Here is a 27,801-nt window from a genome sequence, read left to right as displayed (position 1 = left end):
CCGAAGAAGCTTGTTTCAAACTTTAGAAATGATCAGATGCGTGGTACTTAAGTTACCAACTAGCTGATTCCTCAGAACAGGTCGTTTTAACTAAAATCTAAAAAGAAAACTGCCAAAGAACCAAGATGGTAGAAAATAGTTTCCCTTCCCCCCATACACCTAATTGCTGAGCTTTATATTAAATATGGAGGAAAACATCTAGAACAGCCTTTTCCAACCAGTGTGCCTCCAGATGGTGTTGGACCACAACTCCCATCAGCCTCAGCCAGCATTGCCAATGGTTAGGAAAGATGGGAATTGTGGTCCAACAACATCTGGAGGCACACTGGTTGGGAAAGGCTGATCTAGAAGATCACTCACTTGTGGGTTTTTTTTACAGTTCCACCACTTGTGGCAATGTTAGCCACTCTAGTATTCAGTTACTTGTATTCTACTATGCTTTGACCATTGTTTGTCATATTAGGCCTCAATACTAGTGGTATGGATATTGGCGCCATTAAAGTCAAACTGAATGCTTGTCTTGGACCAGAGCAAGTCTGTTAACATAGACTGTACACTATAGTTCGCTTACTCTGGAACAGGCCCACTGACGTATAAAATGAATCTAGAGCTAATGAGCTGTGAATTGCAGTTGTTGTGCATAATATCATATGCCAAGTTGTCCTGGTGTGCATATTGCTTAGTGCTGGATTGCTGCTGTTCTGTTGGTAACACTAATGGTTGTGTCTTAGATTCTGGCTTGGATTCTGAGAACCACAAATGTAAGGTAGCTGTAGAAGGAGACTTTCCCATTTTCTTTTCCCCTAGCTTGCATCCCCTTCAAAAAGCTTCTCTAATGTGTGGCAGCTTCCCCCTATGGCCCCCTGCATCACTTTCTGTGTTGATCAGGAGAGTCCCCCAACCCTTAGCAGAAGCTTTTGAGGAGCACAGAGGATTGCAGGCAGGAGAAAGGGATAGGAACACTTTCAGTTAGAACCCTTGGTTCTCAGGATCCAGGTCCATATTTTGTTAAATCTTTTGTGGATCTTTTAGCATAGATTCTTTAATTTTTTTTGCGAGCAGCCAAACAAAATCAAAATTATGTATTGTGTTTCTAAAAAAATGCCTGTTCCCCCCTCATGCGCATGCACGCACACGCACACACACACAAGCCTAAACTTGTGCCAGTGTTGATTAGTCCTTTTTTGGTCATCAGAGAATATTTTTGAAATTCTGGGTTACAAAAGAGAACTGAAAATCTAAAATCTAAAACTTTTGCAGAGCGGGCAGCTAAGGTTGCTGAGCAGCAGGAGAGAGAACGAGCAGCACAGCAACAACAGCAGAATTCCTCCCCCCGGGCAGGCACTCCTGTCGGGGCTCTAATGGGGGTGGTGCCGCCACCAACACCAATGGGGATGCTCAATCCGCAGTTAACACCTGTTGCAGGTAAAAACAAATAGGGTCTCTGACCATTTTTTTCCTTCATCCACTTTACCAAACTCCTTCATAACTCTGAACTCTATTCTTGGGTCACTTTATTCATACTGAAGAAAAAAATTAACCAATCTGTAAAACCTAGTCTATCTTTCCTCTTAAACCTTAAACAACCTAATTTTGAGCATAGGTTTTCCCCTTACCAGTAGAGATAACATCCCTTAATCATAAGCATGTACTCTTATTATGATGAAGCCTGTGGCAGCTCATTACCTAGTCAGCAAACTTGCTTCTGGTTTGTATTGTTAATTCTATTTGTTTCTTTTCAACGCTGCAGAATCAGGACACCTTGGAAAGAGTGAATTATTTTCTTATGTGGCACATCATCAAAAACATTCCCACAACTAACACTCTCTTGTATAACTGATGACGTAAGACTGAGAAAGTGTAATATAATGCCTTAATTTGAGAGTAAACTTGGAGAGCTAGGAGAAGTGATTTTATCTGTTAGTTGAACTGATTAGGGAATTTGGCCACGATGTCTAGGATGTGAAGACTTTTGCAACTAGTTTTCTTAGCCTAAGAGGACCTTGAGTTTGTGCGAGTTGAACAGCAATCACCTTCATGCCCCGTTGCAATCCACTTTTGTAACTATGTAGTATTTCAAAAGCAATGACATCATTCAAATAAAATGCCAAACCATGGCTTGGTGTTTGTGTGCTCAAACATCAAGCTCATACTCTCTCCCCTCCTCCTCCTGAGGCATGACTGTGAAGAAGAGTTTGGAAGCTTTCACTTCCATTTTAATCAAGTATAGTTTATTTTTACATCAAACATGACATTTACATTTAAATGTGAAATTGGATCACATAAACTATGGTTTAGGGCCGCATTCCCCAACTTGGCACTCATCAGATGCTCTGCACTACAGCTCCAGTCATCCATGACCATTGGCCATGCTGGCTGGAATTGATGCGAGTTGGAGTCCAAAACATTGTGACTCCAGATGGTGAAGACTAGAGAGAAAAGGCAGGATTGTAAATCACAGTTTGAAGTTTCCTTAAAACCATAGTTAAGACTAACCACATTTTGTCTTGATTCAGACATGTTAAACCATGATGTCTTAAAAATAGAAAGTGACAGCTTTCAATCTTCCCTTCATGGTCACATTTTATTTTATTTTTTATTTATAAATATATTTGTATACAGCTATGTCATGTTTTAAAAAATCAAAACGGTTTACAACACATAAAAACCATACATTGGAGATTGAGAGGAAAGGTTTGTTCATGCAATTCTAAACCATAGTTGCATCCTAATGTGACCAGTGCATGACATCCTGTTGGTCTGTGTTCAGAGATTAACATCAAAGTTCCTTGGGTGTGGTTAAAATAGTTCTGTGGATCCAGGCATTAAATGTAAACTAGCCATTTTCAAGGACAAATCTGTACATTTAGGACTTTATGATCAAGCCATGCAACTTGTTGTGTTGCTTATTTAAATTTGTCAGGGCTCTACAAGTAGTAAGCATATACAGTTATCTAGCACTGTAAATGGGCAAAACACAGACACGAACAGGAATAAGTATTTTCCATTTGGATGTATGCAGATTTGGTTTAGTGTAGCTCTCTGTATTTTCTGAATCTGTCATTAAAAATTATTTCATTAGCTGAACTAGGATCTGAATTTGTGTATGTCTGTGCATGCAAACAATTGCAAGGCATTTTATTCTGATATAGTTAATGGCATAATTGTCTATTAGCATGGCTTGGTTCAGGCATGGGGAATCTTTGGCCCTCCAGATGTTGCTGAACTCCAATTCCCATCACCCTTGGCCATTGGCCGTTGCTTGCTGGGACTGATGGGAGTTGTAGTTCAGCAACATCTGGAGGGCCAAAGGTTTCCCACAGCTGGCGTAGTTCATAATCTATCACGTTGATGCTTTATAATTACATTACATTGCTTTTTCAGTTAGTATCCCCATTCCTTGAAAACATCCAATATTAATATTATATTAATTTTTTCTCGCCACATGTTGCTGTCTTAACTGTTCATATTCTGATCCAAATCCAAACCTTTTCCTGAAACGCTTGTTTTGTCCTGAAGAGTATCTTCAAAACTAATGTAATCCTCCAGGATTAATCACAATATTTCTGCAGTGTAATGTCATGTTAGTGCAGCAGAAAAATGATTTGGGTTGCATCTGGAGGTTTATAGTGGCATTCTGTTCATGAAACAGGGAACTCTCCCCTGCACTCCCTGAAAATCTGCTCCAGAAGATTGGGGGACCCTCTGGAACATAGCATGGGAGGTAGTGTTGTGGGTGGGGTGGGGAGGCTGAAAAAGGGGGAATCAGAGAAAAATGCTTCTTCCCCCCATACCTTTCTTTTAGTAGAAGCCTCCATTGTATCCAAGTTGCTTTTACAAATGGAAAAATTCTTTCAGATTGTGGAAGGGAACTCATTTTTCATTTTAATAGACATTGATTTCACTGACGTGTATCATATAATAAATTGTTTGCTAAACAAGTTTCCCTTCACCTCTTATTTCTTGAGTAAATTTGATCAGTTGAAGAATGAGAGCTGGAACAGCGTTTTGGCTAAGAATTAGCTGTGAGCCAGGGAGTCCCCAGTTCTCCCATCAGTCATGAACTTAGAGGATGGACTTGGGCAAGCCCCAATCTGCATAGACTAGTGTACTTACTGGGCTACTATAGAGGTTACTGACATAATGTTTGTGACATTCTTTGAATGCTTGAAATGTATGATATATCATTGTTTGTATTTGAATGGCAGGAAATGTTCAACATGAAATCCAAACTTACAGTATAATGTTTCCAGATGAACAATGTTTAAACAACCTGGCTCTTATTTTTTAATTTATTGCTGAGAATTCAATTTTATTAAGGAAATGAGGATTTATCAGGGCTGGTGAGAATCTAGTCCAAAAATGTAATCTTTTATAGTTGTTCCATTTGTGAATATTTTTCTCCTCAGTTTTTTGTTTCATATTTTGTGTTCAGACTGAATATTAAGCCATTTCAAAGATTTCAAAAAGCAAATTGTATTCACAATTCATTGGAACCCAGACTTTTGCTATGCTGTCCACTGGATTCCCAGCACCATTGCAGAGGAAAACCTGTCTTTTTTGTTGCAGGTTCCAAGAGATGATCTTGCTTCTTACAACAGGGCAGCAGCATTCCTAGATCTGTAGCTTTTACAGCCAAAACCCAACCCATGCTTGTGACACATCTACATTTGGGTTTAGATTCTTCCTGTTCATTTAGCTATTTTTAATTTTTTCCCCTGAAAGTGAGTTCACATAGGCAGCTTAAAATAATAGTAGGCACAGAATAGACCTATCCCTTCCAAACTTACTTTCCTTCGGTAGGTAGGTCTTAGTAAGTTCCAGTCTTGCAAGTAATCAACTGATAGCTGGAATTATCACATAACAATTTGTTTATATCAATATTAATATGCCACATTTGACCTCATATGGAATCCCCAAGCCAATTCACAAGCATAATCCCTATATTTTTCTTAAGACACCCCATTTATTCTCCATTATTCCTCCTAGAACTACACACACATACACACCAACTCCCATTTTGCAGGACACTGACCTGTTCCTCTTAAGAATCTGCTCCACCAATCTCTATTCTCTTATCCTCTCTCCATCTCTTCAAATACTTCCCTCAGACAAATTCATTATTCCCCTTCCCCACTGATCCCCATTGTTCAGGTCAAAGGAATCTCCTATATTTTTCTCATGAGCCACCCACCAACTGCTATTCTTTCCAACTCCTTGTCATCCTACCCCTAATCTCCATTATTCCCAACAAGTTACCCCCATCCCCACACCAATCTCCATCTTCTGTGTCAAAGGCTATTCCCCTCAGAATCTTTCCCGATTAATTCTCCATTAATGCTCCGACCTCATTTGCTATTTTCATTCCCATGATTCTATACCTTGTTGAGGGGAAACTTCCCACTGGTGTGGAAATCACATAATGAACAGATGGAAAGCTTTTTAACCTCAGTAGGCTAAAAGCAAAAACTAAGGTAATTACAACCTCCGTCGTAGAACTTCAATATGCCGATGATAACGTAGTCTCTGCGCATTCAGAGGAAGATCTCCAAACTATCCTAAATGTCTTTGCAGAAGCATATGAAAAGGTTGGCCTCTCGCTTAACATCAAAAAAACCAAAGTGCTTCATCAGCAAGTGCGAACCAATCCCTCTGTAGCACCATCAATCCAGTTTAATGATGTGATGCTGGAGAATGTCGATCACTTTTCTTACCTTGGCAGCCACCTCTCTGTAAAAGCTGACATTGATGCTGAAATTCAGCATCCTCTGAGCTATGCGAGTGCCGCATTCTCCCAAATGAAGCGTAGAGTGTTTGAGGATCGGGATATTCGCAGGGAGACCAAAATGCTCATTTACAAAACCATTGTACTACCGAACTTACTGTACACCTGTGAAACATGGACCATCTATAAACGCCACTCCCAACTTCTTGAAAGATTCCACCAACGCTGCCTTCAGAAAATTCTGCAAATTACTTGGGAAGATGGGCAGACTAATGTTAGCATATTGGAAGAAGCAAAGACCACCAGTGTTGAAACAATGATCCTCCAACATCAACTTCGCTGGATCGGCCATGTTGTTCGAATGCCTGATCACCGTCCTCCAAAGCAGCTACTTTACTCCCAACTTAAGGATGGAAAATGGAACATCGGTGGACAGCAAAAGAGATTTAAAGATGTTCTCAGAGCTAATCTAAAAAAATGTAACATGAGCATCGAGAACTGGGAAACCTTGGCCCATGAGCATCCCAATTGGAGGTCGGCCATTATCAAAGGTGCTATGGACTTTGAAGAAGCACGAGTACAGGGCGAAAGGGACAAACGAGCTGAGTGGAAGGCACGTCAAGCAAATCCTCATCATGACCATCTTCCATCTGGAAACCTATGTCCTCACTGTGGGAGGCTGTGTGGATCCAGAATTGGCCTCCACAGTCACTTACGGACCCACTGTTAAAGACCTTACCATGGAAGGCAGTCTTACTCAGCCACAAGTGATCGCCAGTGATTACCCTTGGGACACCCCATCAAACCTCCACACACACCAATCACTATTTTCTTTCCAGATGCCCCTCCATTCCGTTCCCTGAAGAAACATGCCCATTTTGCCCTCTGCCCAATATAATGCATGATTCCTAGTTTTAGTTACTATAATATGTGAAAATTAACATGCAATGGAGATGAAGGATTGTACTGTCCAATACATAGCTTTTTATAGTTACTACTGATGTAACTTGCTGCACTGTTAAGAAACAATGCCAAAAAGCTGTGTGAGCAATTAAGATGATTGTGGAGTAAATGTTATCTGATGAAAACTTCCATGAAGTTTCTTATGTGTCATGGAGCATGAAAGATGTCTTTAAAAAAAGCTTTCAGTAGCTCTCCATTTTAGTATTTGAATGGCCTTAAGAAAGATGAGAGGTGGAAAACATCTCAGTTTATGCAATGTTGTTAAATTAATTTCCCATTTGTATAAATGATTAACATCCTGCGTAAGTGAAAAGGTTAAACAAACAAACTGAATGCCTGGTTTTTAAATATACATATATCTTCTGTTAGGTTACAATACTGTCCCACAAACTTTGAATGAGCCTATAACAAGGCTGTATAAATTTATATGACTGACAAAACATTTTGCATTTGCTTCCAGTAATAACCATTTAATGATTCCAAATATTCAGTTTGTTTCCTTCTGAAGAATATGCCTAAAGGCTAAATACTTATCTGTTCCAAATACAGTATTTGGCACTGTAACATTGTTCATTTTTGCAAGGTACTAATTGTAGTGTTGTATGGCAATACTGATGATGCTTACATGTGGTTAGTGCATGTAATTATTATTTTGATCATTTTGCATGACATTGATGCATGTTTGAAATTTGTTGTGTCCTTCAAGGCATGATAGGTGGTTATCCACCAGTGCTGCCACCTTTACAGGGCCCAGTTGATGGCATTATTAGCATGGGCAGCATGCCGCCACTTCACCCTGGGGTGCCTCCACCCCACCAACTTCCACCAGGCATGTCAGGCATCCCACCACCGGGTAAGAATGACCTCCTCATTCACTCATTATTTCACCTTTCTGTTTTCACCCCATTTAACCAATTGCTATGGGAAAGGTTTGCAACTTGTGCATTTGTAACTTAACTGCTTGACTTCTGCTGAATGTTTCGGATATGTCTAGCTATGTAGATGCTCAAGGTGCATTGAGAAATATACAAAGTATGTTTACCAAACATACTGGCATGTTATACATGTTGGCAGAGCAACACATGTGGCTGATCCAGCAGCAAAGGAGTTGACCAGTGAAATACAAGAACATGTTAAAAATGTGTCCAATAGGTTTAACTTGACCAGTGAGATGGAATATTGCAGGCACATAATGTCCAATCCTTCTGAATCTGTAGAAGGTGATGCTATTTGGTGAACTTGGCTCTTACCTAAAAACCATTTCACTCCTGGATATGAATCTTTATACCAGTATGCTGTTTGTTTCTGATTTCTTTATGCACCATTAGTTCAGATACACACATCCTGATAACAAATAAGTGATTAAAAGGGGGAAAAAAACCCTAAGCACATGATTAGAAAATAACATCAGTACAGTGTGTTAAACAAACCAAACTGAAGCTTCAGCCTAGGGAATATCCGTGTTGGGTGGTTGAAATAGGCCACAAGCCTCCCCTTTAACATAAAGATGCAGTTTTCTGTTGCCTTCCAAGTTTGATTAAATACTTAAAATTAAATCTTCTCTTGTGATGGGAATCAATATGTATCCATCACAGTGAATGAAACATCAAGCTAGAGTAACAGATAAAATTATCTCCAATTCTTACACACCTCTATTTATAGGATGGCATGGGCTGTTCTAGAACCCTCTCTCTATCATACTCGCTGCTTCTAGGATTTAAAAAAAAATATTTTAACATAGCATACTCCTTTCATGCATGCACTGGCTAAGTTCAGCTGTTCATCTGTTGGGAAAAATTAATATGATTTCCTTGCTTCATTTCAAAGTATGTATTTTACAGTAGTGTTTCCCTACAATCTTATTAACATGAATAATTGCATTTAAGATCATGTTTTCCCCCCAAAAAAGCCTGTTAGGGTATATGGATACATCCTAATTTCGGAACATGAATCAAGAATTTGACATTTGCTGTGGTATAGGAACAACAGCTTTGACATATAGATGTGTGCCGTAGTTTCCTTATGGCACTTTGTGCTGTTGAATTTTGAACAGCCATAAAGTGCTCACAGCTGTCCACTGTTGTTGTGAGGTTTATTTTACCTATATTAAAAAGAAGCTTCATTTTGTCTCCTCAGATACTAAAACATTGTTTGATAGAATTTGATATTAAATCAAATTTAATTTGATATTAAATCAATTTAAAATGGTATCCTTAGAATCTTCAAGAAGACAACTGCACTAGTGCTGCAGAAGATGTTGTAAAAGTAAAGAAACATCATGACAAGCAGGGCTGCACTACTTCCATTGATTTTTTAAAAAGGGTTGTGTAGGGCACTTGCGCAAGTTCCCTTGTAGCTGGGCAGCAGCAGTGTTTGGGGATTATTTTCACAGCCTGTAGAAGAACTGTTGATTATTACTGGATGAAATAATTTTGCATGGAACCCCCAAAAAACAACTGACAGCTGATACAAGCTACTTTCTTTAATAATAAATAATATTTAGAGAATTATACGTAATTTCAACAACAAATAATTCCTGCAAAAATACTATAGATTTGATGCTAACCATCAAGAGGTAAAATGACTTTTTGTCACTAGCCGGAAATAAAACTCTAATTTTGTTTACATTTTGAAATACAGGTGTCATAGGTCAGAGTGTTTCCTCCATGGTAGGAGCACCAGCACCAGGAAGTCCTTTTGGACAGCAGGTAAGTGATGTAGATAGGCACAAAAAATCCTATATATCATAGTCTTAAGAGCTTGTTTTTTTTTAATAAGTTGCCCTTCTATGGCCTAGTGAGTGCATTGTACCTCTTATTTGCTGACATTGCTTTCTTATCACATCTGACCTGAGATTTTATGATGTATGAGTTAGAGGACATAAACTCTACCCAAAACTGTTCGCTGGCAGGCATCGTCTGATGCATTATCAGATATTAGAAGAGCTAAGCAGCGCAACAGGTGTTAGTGAGCAAGAGAGGGTGGAAGGTCAGCAATACTCCAGACTAGACTACTCCAACCTGGTGCCCTCCAAGATGTTTTGGACTACAGTTCCCATCAGTACAAGCCAGCATGACCAGCAATCGAGGATTAAAGCAGTTTTGTTGCCAAAAATCTGGAAGACACCAGATTGGGGAAGGCTTCTGCAGATAATTCCTTGTCACTTTTTCCTGATTATTGATTTCTGGCCCTGCTCCTGATCTCAATATCATTCCCTGTAATCTTTGCCAGAAAGATTCCAGAAAGCAAAAGTTAAAAATGTATGATATGTACAAACATGTTGTGCATACATCTGAAAGCAATTCCTTTTGTTCAGATTTTAGGATATCTTGGAATAGGGTGTGAAATGTGTGTTTATGACAGAAAAATCAATCTAATCATCTCACTTGGGAACGTTTACTGCTGCCCATGAGGATAACAATGATTTCATTAAGGACATTTTGAATACTTCTTCTTTTATACCTTTTCCTGTTGTTCATCCTATTCCATGAACCGTATTTAGAAACACAATTTTTGCCAGCTCATTTCAGTTACCTTGTGTTAAATGTGATAGTAAAATCTTCAAGCTTTTAAATGTATTATCCTTTACTATTACAGATGGGTATCCTTGGTCCACCAGGCCAGCAGGCACCACCCCCCTATCCTGGTCAAAGTCCAGCAACCCAGCAGGTCATGCAGCAGCCAACAACTCCAATGTTTGTCTCTCCTCCACCAAAGACACAGAGGCTTCTTCATTCTGAGGCTTATCTAAAATACATCGAGGGTTTAAGTGCTGATTCAAATAGTATTAGCAAGTGGGATCAGACCCTTTCAGGTAAGACTGCCTTTTTGAGATGGGCCTTTTGATTCTCCCAGTACTGTAGGAGTGGCTCACCCAGGGAGGTGGAACTGCAGCTGCCATAGGGGTGAGGCAGCAGTGAGATTGGGGCTGCATGGGTGCACTAGTGGGAGCGCCCATGCACTCCAACCTTGCCATCTCCTCCTATTTCAAACTAAAATATCATACATAATGAAATTACAGTATAACATTTGTAATTCAGTAATATGAGAGCATTGGTCAAGGGTTTGATTAATTTTGCAAGGCATTGTATGCAGAAAGGTTTTCAATGGCTGCTCTACAATTTAGAACTCACTTCCCATAAAGGAATGCAGATTCCTGAATAAGGCAGGCTCATTTGAACTCAGTTTTAAAAATTGGACAGTTGGGTGATGATGATTTTGTTTTTGTTGTGTTTTAAATTTTAATCATTATCAGACTAAGGGGGAAATCTCCATTTTCCAGTCTTCAAAAATGTATTAATTTGTTCCATAACTATATATATATTTGTAAAAATAACAATAAAGGAAGTATAATTTCCACAAATACATTTGTTCTTTGTCTTTCTACCTGTCCATGAGAGATGGGGAACCTGTGGTCCTCCAGATGTTGATGGACTCCCAACACCCATCAGCCCCAGTTAGCATGAGTAATGGTCAGGGATGATGGACATTATAGTCCCACATCATCTGGAGGGCTTTACACACAGATAGTTTGGCCATTTTGTGTAACCATACATTTATTGTTTCCATTTTTTTGTAGTTGGAATACTCAGATCTCTGTTTTTTTACATACAAAATCCTTGCAGCTATGGCCATATATAGGTTCAATTTTGCACACCTCACTTGGTTTTTTTATAGGTTTGTTTAGGGATTTTTGATAAACATTAGCCAGAAATAGTAAAAGATCCAGTTGTAAAGATATATTTAAACCAGTTACAGAATTTAACAGGTTACTAGTAATTGCCCACTTTCTCAGTATAATGGATTGAAATTATCTGTAGTCTTTTTGGCATTTACACCTTGTCATCAATTTGCTATAATTCTCTCAGATTAAGGGGGAAATCATCTGCATTTTCCTACCTTCAGAATTTTTTTGATTAGCCAGTATCCTGTGTCCATTAAATCATATAACCTTTAATGTCTTTTCAGTTCATATTTCAAAATAATGTTGTATTAGACACCTTATTTTGTTCAGCATTTCAAATTCAGTCATGTCTCAGTTTTGATTAGTTAGCTTCCGAATGTTTTTTACTGTAAATACTTGAATCGAGGTGATACAGTAATACCTCGCATTAACGTACTCAATGGGACCAGAGCAAGTATGTAAACCGAAAATGTCCTTAAAGTGAAGCACTACTTTTAAAAACTTTTTTCCCTCTCCTTCACGCGGAGCCTCAAAGCCCCGCGCTAAAGCCTCTGCTGCTGTGCTGCCGCGCCTCCCAGCTGATCGCGATCGTGCCTCCCAGCTGATTTGCAATGGCGCGATCGCGTCTATTTCCACCCCCACGCTCTAAAGCCTCTGCTGCTGCGCTGCCGCGCCTCTCTGTAACCCTAACCCTGTAAGTGGTTTGCTAGCTGTGTTTCTGCAGAAATACAGGCATATGGAGCATGTACATTATAGCGAAGCGACATTAAGTGAAGCGACGTTAAGCGGGGTATGCCTGTACTTTATTATCCATTTGTAATAATTTCAAAACTAAGGAAGTCAGTGCTTGGAAAAAGTCCATATATCTATACAATCCATATCTTTGTCATAGAATACCTGGGGATTAAATACCTGGATCTGCGCAGTAGCATAGGGAAATGGGATTTAGGATGCTATCCCTCATTAGACCCACTGAAAGAAGTGGGTTTCAATTGATCTATTCTGAGTAGGAGCAACTTTGGATTACACCATGAAAGATAATATCAGTTGTGATGTAATGCACAATCCTACCAAAGGGGGGATAACTTGAACAAAGTATTGCCCTCAACCATCTGTGGCTGCAGTGGGGAACCTCTGGCCTGTAGGCCAAATTAGACCTGGCACATGTCCCAATTTGGCCTGTGGAGCCATTCCCCCAAATGACATCATACATGACAGCAGTTGTGGGGCGGGAAGGGGCACGGGTGCAAAATAACAATTGGGAGAGTTATAGTGGCTTCCCAAGTTTTTGATGGGCAAACAAGACTTGCTATTGGCACAAATCATGGTGACAGCAAGCCGTGACGTGATCGTCTGCACTAAGGAGTTCCTGATTGTGAACTCCATAGTGCAGCCAGTCCCTGCCCAGTGCAAGGCTTGCTGTCAGTGCAGATCAGCTGTCAGCAGTTACAGCAAACCCTGGTGGGATTGGCTGCACCACAGAGTTCCCAGTCAATACTTACAGCAAAGCCTCAATTTGCTGTAAGCATAAATATTCCTTTGCATCACTGACTTGAATTCAAGCTAATGACACAAGGAATGTTCCTCTGCAGACACAGTTCCAGCCATGCCTGCAAAGGCTAATTTTTACTTTGGGTCACCTGACAGTATTGTGACATCAGGTGATAGACAGGTGGATGGGGCTATTCAACAGCCAAAATAGCCTTTGAGAGGTAGGGGAGGTTCTTCACTCCTCCTCTATCGGGAGTCCACAGGGGACAGAAAGAGGGCTACCTCACCTCCAGTGGTAAAGTCACAAATATAGAGAAATTGTTCACAGTGCCTTTTTAACAATCTGTTGAAGACACTAAGCATGTTCACAACTTATATTATTATAACCCATTGGATGAAGTTTTGAAGATCATTAGTTTGTATGTCAGTTTATGATTTATGCTGAAATGTCATGCAGTTGGGCTTAAACTGATTGTAAATAGACATGTTTCTGCAGTAAAGTTTGTAAAAGCGTGTATCAGTTGGCTGTCAGATCATTTCAATTTCTGTGGACTTCACTTAAAAGGCTGCCCTCCCACTGAAGTCCATGACATGTGGATTTTACTTATAAAGTAAAACTTTATTCCATTCATATTGGCAAGTTGTATAAAAATGTAACTGCATATCCTTTTACTATTTCAGCACGAAGACGTGATGTCCATCTCTCAAAAGAACAAGAGAGCCGCCTTCCTACGCACTGGTTGAAAAGCAAAGGGGCCCATACCACAATGGCAGATGCCTTATGGCGTCTTCGAGACTTGATGCTGAGAGATACTCTTAATATCCGTCAAGCTTACAACATAGAAAATGTTTAATCTTCTTTCGATACCAACATATAAAAGTTTTGTGGAACAAAAGCTGTTTTAGTTATTGGTGGGAGAGGGCAAACTGTTTTTATTGCATCTTACTGTATATTGCAAGATTGTTTTTATATAAGGACACTTTTAATAAGCATATTTCACTTTTTGTTATATTATGTTTTTTTTAAATATACAGACTTGTGCATATGGTTCGACTTGGAAGATGATCTCACACTTTGTTATAAATGCAAAAAAAGGTTGCACCCTTTTTATTTTACACTGAAGTTCTGACACCATCAATTTTTTTTCAAAGCAGCAAGTGTTTACAAGTGTTTAGCTAAGAGAAATGTGAAATTATTTCCAGTTTGCATCTTAGCAGTTTGAGTGCCAGTGTGCTTGTGTGGTTTTGACTTCTGGCAGAGACATCACGTGAACTTAAAACTCTTTATTTAATCAAAGCTACTAGGATAGGGAGAAAATGGAAACAATTTGGTAAATGTAAGATATTAAATGTTTGTTCATTCCCAGAACTTGAGATAAAAAAAAAAAAAATTGTATCTTTTGTTTAGACCACCTTCTTTGGCACGTACAAGTTCCAAGTGTGGTTTGTGTTGATGAGTCTGCTTTAAGTGAAGAGCTCTGGAAATGTTGAAGGCTTGCATGTGCTGTCCATAGACGTTGGCCAAATGAGTATATTATGTACTTTATTTCTCCAGAATGAATCCTATGCTGATCACCACTAGCAGCTTGTTCTTAGGGAGATACTTGAGTGAGTTTAAGTATAAAAGGGAGGGATTATTTCTACTTTGCTGTCTAATATAGTTCAGTTTTTGACAGGATGCAGTATCGTTGAATTCTCAGATCAGCGTATATATAGGGTCTTTAAAGGCACAAAGCTTTAGTTGCCACGGCCTTTACTTAGGATTCAGAACTGGTTATTTTGTTTGCTATACAGTGTTAAGATCCCACTGCAAATTTATTACCTTTTGTAACTGATCTTGGAAGGTAAGTAATAAGAACATGCAGAAGGGGCACATGTATTTTAACAGCTTGAAATAAGTGTTCCATTAATGACTTGGCATTCTGACACTTTTTTATTTTTTTAAAGTTACTCTGACAGCATTGCAGTCCAACTATTGATAATGTTCACATGAACAATTCTAGCTGTACTGTACTGCTTACAACCTCAACACAGGAGATAATACGGTTCATTGATAGGGATCTGTATCCTAATCCTGCATAAATTTATTTAGAAAGTTAAGCACTCTATATTTTGTTATCACAATGTTAGGGCACTTTTACAGCATTTATCCTTTCTAGTAACAGCAGTTACAAAGTAGAGAGCTCCTTCAGGCACGTAAAAGGTCCTAGGTGAAACCAGTAGATGTTAGTTGTGCAGTTCACTGGTTTGTTGCTACATATGACATTCATTGCATAGTTGCTTTTGACTGCATGCTTTTTCTTCCATAAAATTGAGGGGGGGTGTCCAGATTGGGACTCTGGTGTGGTAGGTGAGCAGCTCTAACCATTTCTTCCCTGCCGTGAGCTTTTTCCCAATGCAAACTGCAGGCGTGGGAGCCTCCAATCCATGTTGCAATCCCTCCTACCTATCACTGGCCCTTTGTAAAAGAAAATGTATGCACTCAAACATGTGTAACAGTATGTTCCTAAAGTGATACTAGAATTTTCTCGTTTTACAGCCTTCTGCTGTTTAGAAAGTATATGGTGGTTTACAAAGAATACTTCTCGGATGACATCCAACACAAAATGAGCAGGCATCCATTTGTGTGCAGTGGAGCTTCTCCTTTATTTCTAGCCCCCTATGCATCCCCAAAACCTGCTCAAAAGGGGTTGGAAGGAAGGGAGAAGCCCTGTTGTACAACTGGGCTGCCACAATAGGATCTAACACTTCCTGTGTAAGGTTAAATCTATAATTGTAGAAATGTAGCTTTGAATTGGGACAAATGATGGAATAGCTTTAACAAATATGGATTCAAAGAAATAATGTGAGGATGCCACCACCAAAGCTTGAATAAATGTGAGTTAGGAAGCATTATGTTAGGATTCATGTTTAATTACAAAGCAGATTTAATGAGGAATTGTTGCCATGTTGACTTCAGAGAATGAGTGGTTCATCTGGAACAGTTACTGATTGGACCAACTTTAGTTTACCCAATGAAAATTACATTCCATTACCTATTTCAATACACATCCAGAAAATGTAAATTTTGTTGATGTTTCTGGATCTGTTTCAGCAATACAATGCATAATGAAGATGACAACAAGCAGCTTGTAAAAAATAGAAGCCAAACTATTAAAGATGTGGGTCTTCAAATGAGGTACTAATGTAAAATACAACATGATTAATATTCAAAGAGAAAATCTTTTGAATGCTTAATATTCTGCAATATTTGGTTTATGGTTCTTTGCAATATATAAAAACCTCACTGAGACAAAATGCTGCTACCCTCAGACCTGTGCATGCACCTAGAGATTTTCCTTAGTTGACTTTGCAGAAGCTCCCACCGCCAAACCAACTCAGTGCTGGGAGCTACTGAGGTGAGTGCATGGGTGCTCTTCTGGGTTGTGGCTAATGTGTTTAAAATCACCTCTGACATTTCAGTTTCAACATCAAAAGGAGGCAGTAAGTGCTAGTTTTTTTAGTACTTGGAAACACCATAGGCTAATACAATCACTTTTTTTATTAATTGCAAAAACTACACCAAAGAACCTAAAATTTATTTAATTTTATTTATTTCTAAGAACAGCATGAGACACCCTTTGAATACTGTGTTATTCAGGAGGATCAGTGTTGAATAATATGCAGCATTGTCTTTCCCAGACATTTAAGATGAGGGCAGCTTCACTACTCCTAATAACCTAGGAGTAAACAACTAGAAGTATAAATGAGGCCTTTTGCCTTTTCTTTGGCAGTGCAGAGCACTCCTCCTAGATCATTAGGCTGGCCCTAATTATTTTAAATTTAATTTATTCCATAATCATGTCTGTTTACTGGGGGCATTTCAATAAGTTACAGGATTAAAGATTTGACGGCTACAATCCAGTATTGCACAGCCACTTAACTGAACTGTTTTCTAACTATAAACTGTTGAACAGAAGAACCAACCATGTCTTCTTTTTTTTGCCATTTGAACCCATTATTTGTTATTTTCTATAGCCATGCACTGTACTAGGAGGACTGAATATTCAAATAAAAGTATGGGAAATGTTTGGCTTGAGAGAGTGGAAAAAAACAGATCTATTTCAGTAAACTAGTTTGGAAGTGATTAGCAGTTCATCTCCTATTTCATTTTCCCTGCTCTTCCCTTAAAGAGCAAATGTGTTCATGTAATAATTCAAGTTGATGTTTATAATATTCTTTTCAGCATATATGCTTTTGGACCTGGTTAATCCATGCCTCATTTTTTACTCCTGGTTGTATACTCCAATGAGTAAAGTGATAAGTAGTCGATGTGCATGTACTATCAGTTTGTCTTTCTGAGGCTTTTTAATTTGAATAAAAATAGCTTGCAGTTTGGATTAGCCAGGTTTGATCTGTTGATGTTTTAATTTTAGTTTTAGACAGCTTTCTTGGAAATCTAGATGTGCCCTGTAAAAAAACCCACAAGGCCAAGTTATACATATTGTCACAGTATTAAATCTGAGTAACGGCAAGGTGCAAATGTTAGACCTAAATTAAATAGCAGTTCCCCTAAGAACTACAAATAGTGTAATTTAAAGCAATCTCAATTGTCCTAATATAGAGCTGATAAACCATCAGATTAACACATAAATCCACTGAATCTAAGGTATATAGGTATGATAGTGGTCACACATCTTGTTGAACTCTACAACTTATTTGGATTGTTCATTCATGTGGATGTTGAAATATCAAAACTGATGTTTATTCTAGTTTTTGGCCAGGCTGTATTCCTTTGAAGATGCTTTTAAAAACAGGGATTTTTTTATTTTATAGAGAACACATACTGAGTTGATTTGGACATCACAATAAGGCATCAATCAGCATGACAGGAGAGAGCCTTGGCCTCGTATGTCACTCCAGCCCCATCACAACTGCAAGGAGGAGATTGGAATCTTTTGCTTCCATCTTTAATAGACTGCAGTTTAGCATTACAACAGTTTGTGATTAATCTCAACTATGGTTTAAAACAAACAACTTGTTTCAAACAATCCACAGTTAAGATTAACCACAATCTAATGTTTTCAGATAAATGACGAGTTGTGGTTAAGCAAAAACAATCAAAAGCTTCTGATTGCACAGCCATGCTGAAGGAAGAAAAGGGATCATGCAACAAAACTCTTGTATTAAATCACTTTTCTCACACCTTTGGAGTAACTTTAGGCCAGTACTGTTAAGCTTTGATAGCATGCCTAAAATAGGCAAACTAATTTGCTCTGCTTGGAACATTATCCTTAAATTCATTAACATTTAATTCCTCCATTTAGGGAGGAGGAGATTAATAGATGGTGTACTTGCTGCTTGTCTTGATATGGCAGCTGCTTAGAGCAAATGGAACGGGCTGAAAGAAAAATAGGATGCCTGATAATAGGGAGCTACCATCTTACTTCATATTGTATATGCTGATAGGTAGTAGTTCTCCAGTGTTTGAGAGAGGTCTTTCCTTGCTCTAGCTGGAGAGGGAGGGGACTCAACCTGGGAGCTTCTGCATGTAAAGCATCTGCTTGCCGTTACATGTACAAGTACTGTATGGCACGATCCACATTTTCCTTATTGTAATCTTGCCTGGGACAGTGGCCACAGTCAGACATAATGCTAAGCCATGGTTTAGCACTGCAAGAATTAGCCTTGGGGCACATGCTCTCCTCTGGTACAGCCATGAAGAGATCATTAGCTTCTCTCTGGATGACAGCTCGTCAAGCAAGAGCTACCTACCGTCTAGCATTCAAAAACAGGAAATGCATCAGAGAAGGAAGTAGGTTATTCAGCTGTGACTTGCCCAGTACATTTCCTGCCTTTCCATTGGAGTAGTTGTGCTCTTTGTCTCTGCTTGTTGACATCTCAACAATAAGACTAAGTTCAAATGAAATGGCAAACTGGTTAATTGAAAATGAAAAATTCTCCAGTCACGCCAGAGAAAAAGCATGCAAAGCCAAGGCTCATCATGGCTTCTTAAATCTAAACCAGCCCATTGCCATGCCAAACATGTTCTCCAAACTTAAGAAACAGTACAGCAAACTGCTTCTGTAAGAGTTTATAAAAACATGAACAATAAATAAACCAATTATGAAATGCAGTTTCAATCAAACAATTACAGCTTCTGAAAAGTAATATAAGTAGCTAAGTGTTTAGTTTGGATAGTTCTGGCTACAATGAGACACAGCTATAGCATCTTCTGCCTCCAGCCTGGGCAGCAAAAACTCCATGGAACTAGACACAGTGTTCAGTTTGAAGACATACATTTCTTAGCTGTGAAAGGTGACTAGAATTTAGGAGTTCAGTATTCACTTCATACACATTATTCAGGGTGAAATTCATCTTCCTTCCAGGTTCTGCTCATGCTGTCTCTCAGACTGCTTTCTACGGTAAACGTCATCTGTAAAACATTTGTGATTGCTTCTGAGAATATTTTAGGGTAACTTCCTTTAAATACACCTTTAAATACAGAAGATAAGCCTCTGCTGCTGTTTTTTACCATCAAGGAGAAAACAGAACAGGAGTAGAGAACCTTTGGCCCTCCAGATGCTGGTAAACTACAACTTCCATTATCTCTTGCACTGGCCATACTTGCTGGGACTGATGAAAGTTGTAGCTCAGAGATAAGGGGGTGGTGACAGGTTCCCCACACCTGAACTAGGTGCTGTGGGACCAGAGCACTAAGATCAGACATAAATCTCTACTTGTACTTTGAAGGTAAAAGGCACCAGCTGCAGCTTAGCTCTGATCTTAGTGCTGTGACCTACACAGTGCTATGATCAGAAACAAGAAAATTGCTGTCTGCTCTTTGGCAATTTAACTGTAAAACAGCAGGCAGAGGCTTATCTCCAACTATCATAGATCTAAGACCGGAGATGAGATCTCTCATCTCTGATCTAAGATCTATGGCTGATGTCTCATAATATCCAATGACTGACAGGCAGGCATGGTTTGCCCAAAACAGCCTCGTGGAACAATACTTACAAAAAGTCTCTTTGCCAATTCGGACTCTGACCATAAACCATTCCATAGCACCTCCAAGGATGAAAAAGAGAGGCAGAAATCTGTACACTCCAAAGCGCTGCTTTCCAGGCACCATGCGCAATAGTTGTTGTATTTTATGTTTCACAAGCATTTTACAGAGGAGTTTAGAATCCCTGAGACTGATCCTAGAAAACATATGAAATGGATAACATTGATTAGCCAACATGAATAAAGTACAGGTAACTCTTATGTATTCATTCATATTTGTGGAGAGGTCAGTGGAAGAACTTTGGAAAGCCACTACCAATCAGTGTACAGAATACTGGAAAAACAGTCAGATCTGGAATAAGGCGGCTTTCTATATTCTAATACAGGATGGAGAACCTGTGGCCCTCCAGAGGCTGTTGAGCTCCACCTCCCATCATCCAAAGGTCAGAGTCAGCAATTTACTAGGGACAGATACAAGAAAATAGAGAATGGAACAGTTGGATAATATGGCAAATGTAAAAGTTAGGGTTGAAAGTTTTAATCTGATTTCAATAACAGCCCACCTGATCCTATGTATGTTTACTCTGAAGTAATCCTACTGAGAGTGAAACCAGTATTGTCATGAGACTTGAGAGAAATCTTATTTGGTACATTTACTTAAATGTGACGACAATTAGACTGAACTCCCACGGTTACCTAGGAGTAAGTTCCATGGAACTCAATGCAACTTAATTTTGAGTAGAGATGCAAAGGACTGCACTGTGAATCTTTAGCTACCTTGCAATCTAACAAATGTGTCAGTAAATGTTTCTGTATCTGCTGAATCCTATGGGATGTAATAGTCAATAGGCCCGCAAGATTCTTTACAGCAGTTGATCACTACTTAAGTATATGATTTTTAGTTGCTTTCTTACCACATTTAAGACAACTACCTATACTCAACCAACATGCAACTAGATGCTGATTTATCAGCTGCTCCTGTTCCCTGGGGGAAAAATTGCCCAAACACCAGTTTTACATGTTACACTTGCTACAAACTGATGCATGGGTCCAAATAAGTGTTGGTATTGACCTTCAAAGCCCTAGAGGTCTTACAGTCTGTTTCCCAGATGTTTGAAGGGACTGCCTTCTCCTTTATGAGATTACCCACATATTAAGGTTTTCCTCAGAGGCCCTGCTCTATGCATCCACACCATCTGAAAGATAGTAAGACGCCACACCAAACAGGGCCTCCCTTCCTCCCTATTTGTCCTCTAGAAAGCTGCCTAAGAATGTGTTTCTCCCCCCCCCATACCTGTAGTATTTATGATGGCTCTCATGTGGATTTGTGCTGCTAATAATAGTTTTCAGTCCAATCCACTTCCTGTGTAGTTTGGAAGAATTTGGTAACGTGGCTCTATGGTGAGTAGTGGCAACACCAGCCATCTCCAAAGAGGGAGAATTATATTTTCGTATGGTTGGTGTTCTTCTTACCTTGTTTCTTTCCTGTGTTATTAATGTTTCTACAGAGAATCTAATCTAGATTCTAATTTTATTTCTCTCATTATTCATACTAGAAATCTGTGTCAAATTTATTTTTATTACTTTCAAAGCCTTTTTACTGGTCAATGTCATATGATGGTGACGACAGCCTTTTATGTTTCAGATTGGAGGTTATGTTCTATTTCTATTTTGGGTGCATTAACAGTTGAATCTGAAACTGCAGTTTGATGTAAAATCAGACTGATTACAACATGTTGCTACTTCAACAATGACTAGCTGTTGGAAAAAAGAGGATGCATGTTTTCAGCCTGCTATGTTTAAACCACTTCATTTGAGGCAAGGTGGGCATGGTCAATTAAAAACAGAGTGCACCTAGAATTTTGCTAGAATATATTTCAACTCCCACTGTTTTATCTTGTGCAAACTGAAACACTCCTGATGTCCACTGGAGACTATTCTGCAGAATAGTCAGTGCCATTATTCCACAATTATTTTTGGAGTTTTTTTAGTGTAAATTTTGCAAAGTGTTGCTGTTCTTCACATATTTACAGAAATAGAAACAAAAGAAAATGATTTCCTATAGGAAACGTCACTAAAATAGGAAACAGAGCTTTAGTGTGGTGGCACCTACCCTGTGTAATTCCCTCTCCTTAAATATTAGGTAGGCACCATCTCTGTTATCTTTTCCGCGCCTATTGAAGACTTGCTTCTTTCAACAAGCCTTTTAAGTTGAGACCTATCCCAGTCTGCGTCTGTGTTGGAATTGCTTTTTAATATGTTTTTTTAAACTCCCCCCCTGAAACAATATGGTTTTTAACCCTTTTAAAAAAGATGTCTTTAAAGCTTTTGAAAAAAAATGTTTTTTAATGTATGTTAAGGACTGTTTTTATGTTTTAAAGTGTTTTTAGTGCTTTTGTTTGTCACCCTGGACTCCTGCTGGGAGGAAGGACGCGATATAAATCAAATAATAAATAAATAAAATTGCAAAGTAAATCAGACATAGTTAAAGTGACCATCTGAACTATATCAACCGTCTTAATAATGTTGCTTCCTCCCTGCTAAAATAAGATCAGCACAGCACATCTCTTCTTTCTGTTATTTGGGCTGATTACAGGTGTTCCCACCACTCACCATATGCTCAGAGGCACATGTTACCAAATTCTTCCAAGCTACACAGCAAGTGGATTGGACTATGAAAGACCAACCCAAATTGTGTTTGCATTTTGACAAATGTATAGGGCAGTATATCTCAGAGAGGTCAGGTCTCCTGCTCCAGTGGTGCATTCACTATAGCAGCCCAATTTCCCTGCTTTTTCAAGTTTGATAGTTTTTGCCTATGAGTGAATTTCTCTGCTTTTTAATCCGGGAGGTAAGAAACGGGATCCTGTGCAAGTTTGCTGAGAATGGGTTGATCATTTGCATGCTTATTGAGTTCAGTGGGATTTACTCCCCTGCAATCATGCTTAGGATAGGTGAAAGTGACCATGGGGAGGGGAGGGGGGAGGAGGACAGGTTTGATCATTTGCATATTTCTTGAGTTCAGTGGGATTTACTCCAATGCAATCATGCTTAGGATAGGTAAAACTGACCTGGGAGGGGGGCAGGAGGGAGGGCTAGACAGGGGAGGAGGAAGGAGGAAGAAGGGAAGGGAGGAAGAGGGGAGGGGAAAGCAGGTCTGATCATTTGCATGCTTACTGAATTCAATGGGATTTACTCCTATGCAATCATGGTTAGGATAGGTAAAACTAACCAGGGGGAGGGGAAAGGAGCGGATTGGAGGGGGACAAAGGAAGGGGGAGGGGAGGGCAGGTTTGATCATTTGGATGCTTATGGAGTTCAATGGTATTTACTCCCATGCAATCATGCTTAAGATAGATAAAACTGACCATTGGGGGGGGGGAGGAAAGGGAAAGGGCAAGAGGGGATGGGAAAGGGATGGGGAGGGAAGGGGCAAGAGAGAGGGGTTAGTAGGGAGAAGGGTGGGTTTGATCATTTGCATACAGTAGGGCCCCACTCATACGCCAGGTTACGTTCCAGACCCCCGCCTAAATGTGAAACCCACTGAAAAGCAGAACTCATTCAATGAAATGGTGCCCGACACCCGAAAAACACCATAAAAGCAGAACAAGCGCTGTATGAGTGGGCCCTTACTCTAATTGAAAGCAGCCATATTAGCGAAACACCAAAAAGCAGGCCACCGAAAAGCAGGGCCCTACTGTACTTTTTGAGTTCCATAGGATTTATTTCTGTGCAATCATGTTTGAAAATGGAAATGGACTGCCTTCAAGTCGATCCTGACTTATGGCGACCCTATGAATAGGGTTTTCATGGTAAATGGTATTCAGAGGTGGTTTACTACTGCCTTCCTGGCCCAAGATCACCCAGTGAGCTTCATGGCTGTGTGGGGATTCATACAATGGTCTCCCAGGTCATAGTCCAACACTGACCCGGTGGAGAGACAGGGAGGGTGGGAGGAGATTTGGTGGGTGGCCACTGGGCAGAGGGGAAGCCCCTTTCTTTTCTAAAAGGAAAACACTGTTAACAGTATCATTGCTTTTCATGGTTTCCCCCACCTTTTTATTCTACAGCAGGCACATGTAGCCTCCCACACAAATTTAAACCAAAGCTGTCCCTGGCCACATCCACACCAGACCTTTATTTCACTTTGGACAGTCATGGCTTCTCCCAAAGCATCCTGGGAAGTGTAGTTAGTGAAGGGTGCTGGGAGTTGCTAGGAGATGCCTGTTCCCCTCACAGCTCTTCAATCAGATTGGCTGACCGTTAAACCAGTTTGGCTGCTGGAGCTCTGTCGGGAATAGGAGTCTCCTCTCAGCACCCTTCACAAACTACACTTTCCAGGATTCTTTATGAAATCAGTCTGGTGTGGCCCCCTGATTAGCCAAGCCAAGTAGCTGTGAGTCTAGCTTTTAGAACACTACTGACAATTGGTTCTTACTGAGCATGCTTAACACTATCATTCAGTTCAATGCAAAATTTCTCAAATTAATTAAAACTCAGCCAGGCATTTTTTTAATCTTTAAACTGCAGAAGATGAAGGTCAGAGTATGGGGCAAGGTAATAGGATTACAGGTACTCTGTGAAGATGGCAGATTTTTAATGAATTTCAACAGATTATGAGAACTCTGATAGAAAAAAGTCCAAAAGGGATCTGGGTTTTTTTCTTCTTCTCTTTTTAGACTTTGAACTCTCGGTTCTCTCTGACTGTTTTGTGTATCGCAATGAAAATTTAAAGGGTTGTTAAGCAAGCACTTCTGAGTTCAGGACTATAAGTGTTGTAAGGTTTTGTTCTGAAATGTGCTTATGGAAGCATCTGAATGGCATGGGGGTATTTTCAATGTAACATTGCCGAATGTGAAAAATCCACGCTGGCTATAGTATACAGCTCTTGTGGCTGTATAATTATTATAAATCAAAAAATATAAAAAACCCTATACAACATTGTGTGAAACAATATGAATATGTTAGCTTAATTAAATGGCTTAAACTATACAGAAAATAAAATGCCAAAACAGCATAGGATAGCAGCATACAAAACATTTTATTTGAGCCTCAGGCTTTAACAGTTCGACTAATTGCAACCTAGCTTGTGGATTTTTGAAAGGCAGGATATATAACTGCTTCAATAATAAATAAAATGGGTAGAAGGTAACAGGGGCATGGTTTGGGGAACTTGAAGCCCCACTTCACAAAGCAGCGTAGAGGTTCACAACTCTGAAGCGTGTCTCAATTTCGGTTTCAGAGGCACAACCCTTTTAATGTTAAAAAACATAAAATATCTGTCCATCTAGTCCAGAATCCTGTACGTGATGTAAGCAGGTCACGACATGAGCGCAACAGCACTCCCCCCAATTGTTAATTCCCAGTAACTGCTACTCAAAGGCAATCATTTCCAGTACTGGGAGTAGTACGCAGCCATAACGGCAAGTATCCTTACCCTCCACGAATTTGTCTAAACCCCTTTTAAAGCCACTCACGTTGGTGCCCAGTACCTCACTTTGTGGTAGAAAATTAAGTAGCTCAACTATGCGATGTGTGAAGAGGTACTGTACTTCCTTTTGTCTGCCCTGAATCGTCCAACGTTTTGCTTCACAGGGTGGTCTTGGCTTATAGTATTATTTGCGAAGGAGAAAAACGTATATCTACTTTCTCCACGCACGCAGACATCTATATACCTCTTATCTTGTTCCACCTTGCTCGAGACTCTTTTGGCACCTTTAAGTCTACAGCGGGCCAGACAACAGACCCCATACTACCGTAAGCTACTCAAGCGAGTCCACACGCACACTCAACCGTTATAACGGCAACGCCCCCGCTCTACGTATTCGAGCATTCCCTCAGCCCCCTGCCCCCTAACAACGGAGGCGGCCTGAAAATGCTACCGCGCGCACGGTGCCCGAAACCCCTTACCTTGCAGCCTACCAAGGAGCGCCTTGCGCACAAAAGGCGACGGAAGAAGCAGTCATCCCACCTCCTGACGCGTTAGGGAAATATCTTCATTTGATTGGTTACTGTGCTAGGGGGCGTGGTTTGTGTAACAGATGGGATAGGCAGGGGGAGATCTTTTACCCGGCGCTGTGCTTTGAGCTCGCTGCGGTTTTCAAACTCCCTTGGTGTTAAAGCAGCAGGATGACATCCCAATGTTACGAGGATTTTAAGGACTCACTGAGTTCCTTGAGGGTACTCCCAAGCATGGTGCACAGGGTTTCAGGCTAGCGTGATTTGAAGTCTGATCGATTGAGTTTATTTTGACTGAGATTATTTTGCGCTCCCTAATGTTATTGACCCGCGACCCCTCGTTGCCTTTCTATCATCATCATCTAGTGTCGTAGAGAATGGCTCTTGAAAAGAAATGCTAGCGTTGAAGAGGCTGGATCTTAAGAAAAGAGGCCACGATGGCTATGATCTGCCTCCACAGTCAGAGGCAGCATGCTTCTGAATACAGCAGGAGGGGAGAATGTTCTTGCCCTCAGGTCCTGCTTGTGGGTTTTCCATGGGCAAAACTGACAAATCACCAGGCCCGGATGGCATCCACCCGAGAGTTCTCAAAGAACTCAAATGTGAAATTGCTGATCTGCTAACTAAAATATGTGACTTGTCCCTCGGGTCCTCCTCCGTGCCTGAGAACTGGAAAGTGGCAAATGTAACGCCAATATTCAAAAAGGGATCCAGAGGGGATCCCGGAAATTACAGGCCAGTTAGCTTAACTTCTGTCCCTGGAAAACTGGTAGAAAGTATTATTAAAGCTAGATTAACTAAGCACATAGAAGAACAAGCCTTGCTGAAGCAGGGCCAGCATGGCTTCTGCAAGGGAAAGTCCTGTCTCAGTAACCTATTAGAATTCTTTGAGAGTGTCAACAAGCATATAGATAGAGGTGATCCAGTGGACATAGTGTACTTAGACTTTCAAAAAGCTTTTGACAAGGTACCTCACCAAAGACTTCTGAGGAAGCTTAGCAGTCATGGAATAAGAGGAGAGGTCCTCTTGTGGATAAGGAATTGGTTAAGAAGCAGAAGGCAGAGAGTAGGAATAAATGGACAGTTCTCCCAATGGAGGGCTATAGAAAGTGGAGTCCCTCAAGGATCAGTATTGGGACCTGTACTTTTCAACTTGTTCATTAATGACCTAGAATTAGGAGTGAGCAGTGAAGTGGCCAAGTTTGCTGACGACACTAAATTGTTCAGGGTTGTTAAAACAAAAAGGGATTGTGAAGAGCTCCAAAAAGACCTCTCCAAACTGAGTGAATGGGCAGAAAAATGGCAAATGCAATTCAATATAAACAAGTGTAAAATTATGCATATTGGAGCAAAAAATCTGAATTTCACATATACGCTCATGGGGTCTGAACTGGCGGTGACCGACCAGGAGAGAGACCTCGGGGTTGTAGTGGACAGCACGATGAAAATGTCGACCCAGTGTGCGGCAGCTGTGAAAAAGGCAAATTCCATGCTAGGGATAATTAGGAAAGGTATTGAAAATAAAACAGCCGATATCATAATGCCGTTGTATAAATCTATGGTGTGGCCGCATTTGGAATACTGTGTACAGTTCTGGTTGCCTCATCTCAAAAAGGATATTCTAGAGTTGGAAAAGGTTCAGAAGAGGGCAACCAGAATGATCAAGGGGATGGAGCGACTCCCTAATGAGGAAAGGTTGCAGCATTTGGGGCTTTTTAGTTTAGAGAAAAGGCGGGTCAGAGGAGACATGATAGAAGTGTATAAAATTATGCATGGCATTGAGAAAGTGGATCGAGAAAAGTTCTTCTCTCTCATAGTACTAGAACTCGTGGACATTCAAAGAAGCTGAATGCTGGAAGATTCAGGACAGACAAAAGGAAGTACTTCTTTACTCAGTGCATAGTTGAACTATGGAATTTGCTCCCACAAGATGCAGTAATGGCCACCAGCTTGGATGGCTTTAAAAGAAGATTAGACAAATTCATGGAGGACA

General features: G+C 40.0%; 2 protein-coding genes across 7 annotated transcripts in view; one reads left to right on the top strand and one right to left on the bottom strand.

Moving 5' to 3' along the window:
• PBRM1 (polybromo 1) overlaps window positions 1-17,227 on the top strand; it is a 109,333-nt gene extending 92,106 nt beyond the window's left edge. For all 4 annotated transcript variants that reach the window (XM_061617987.1, XM_061617986.1, XM_061617988.1 and 1 more), the window contains exons 27-31: window positions 1,261-1,425; window positions 7,395-7,541; window positions 9,329-9,396; window positions 10,286-10,502; window positions 13,545-17,227. In XM_061617987.1, the coding sequence (XP_061473971.1) occupies window positions 1,261-1,425; window positions 7,395-7,541; window positions 9,329-9,396; window positions 10,286-10,502; window positions 13,545-13,717 (770 nt within the window). In that variant the 3' untranslated portion in view covers window positions 13,718-17,227. The remainder of the gene's footprint in view (window positions 1-1,260; window positions 1,426-7,394; window positions 7,542-9,328; window positions 9,397-10,285; window positions 10,503-13,544) is intronic.
• On the bottom strand, window positions 16,431-25,862 carry LOC133380548 (ubiquinol-cytochrome c reductase complex assembly factor 5). 3 transcript variants are annotated; one of them, XM_061617993.1, is made up of 3 exons: window positions 25,761-25,862; window positions 19,863-20,047; window positions 16,431-19,278 (listed from the first exon to the last, which is right to left on the bottom strand). In XM_061617993.1, the coding sequence occupies exons 2-3, from the start codon at window positions 20,011-20,013 to the stop codon at window positions 19,217-19,219; spliced, it is 213 nt and encodes a 70-aa protein (XP_061473977.1). In that variant the 5' UTR covers window positions 20,014-20,047; window positions 25,761-25,862; the 3' UTR covers window positions 16,431-19,216. The 3 variants fall into 3 exon arrangements, with proteins under 3 accessions (XP_061473977.1, XP_061473978.1, XP_061473979.1); XM_061617994.1 differs by lacking the exon at window positions 25,761-25,862 and adding an exon at window positions 25,526-25,749; XM_061617995.1 differs by lacking the exon at window positions 25,761-25,862 and adding an exon at window positions 25,328-25,483.
• Window positions 25,863-27,801: the final 1,939 nt, after the last annotated feature.

This window comes from Rhineura floridana, chromosome 3, assembly GCF_030035675.1.
Source record: "Rhineura floridana isolate rRhiFlo1 chromosome 3, rRhiFlo1.hap2, whole genome shotgun sequence".
In the NCBI taxonomy this organism is placed as follows: Eukaryota; Metazoa; Chordata; class Lepidosauria; order Squamata; family Rhineuridae; genus Rhineura; species Rhineura floridana.
The sequence above is the reverse complement of the archived record's forward strand: the minus strand, read 5'-3'. Positions and strand labels throughout refer to the sequence as shown.

Bases quoted from the DNA above. Each gene is read 5' to 3' on its own strand.
- LOC133380548 (XM_061617993.1), bottom strand. From the start codon at position 20,013: ATGCTTGTGAAACATAAAATACAACAACTATTGCGCATGGTGCCTGGA. The intron at 19,279-19,862 runs GTAAGTATTGTT...AATGTTTTACAG, and splicing joins AATTGGCAAAGAGACTTTTT to ATGACGTTTACCGTAGAAAG.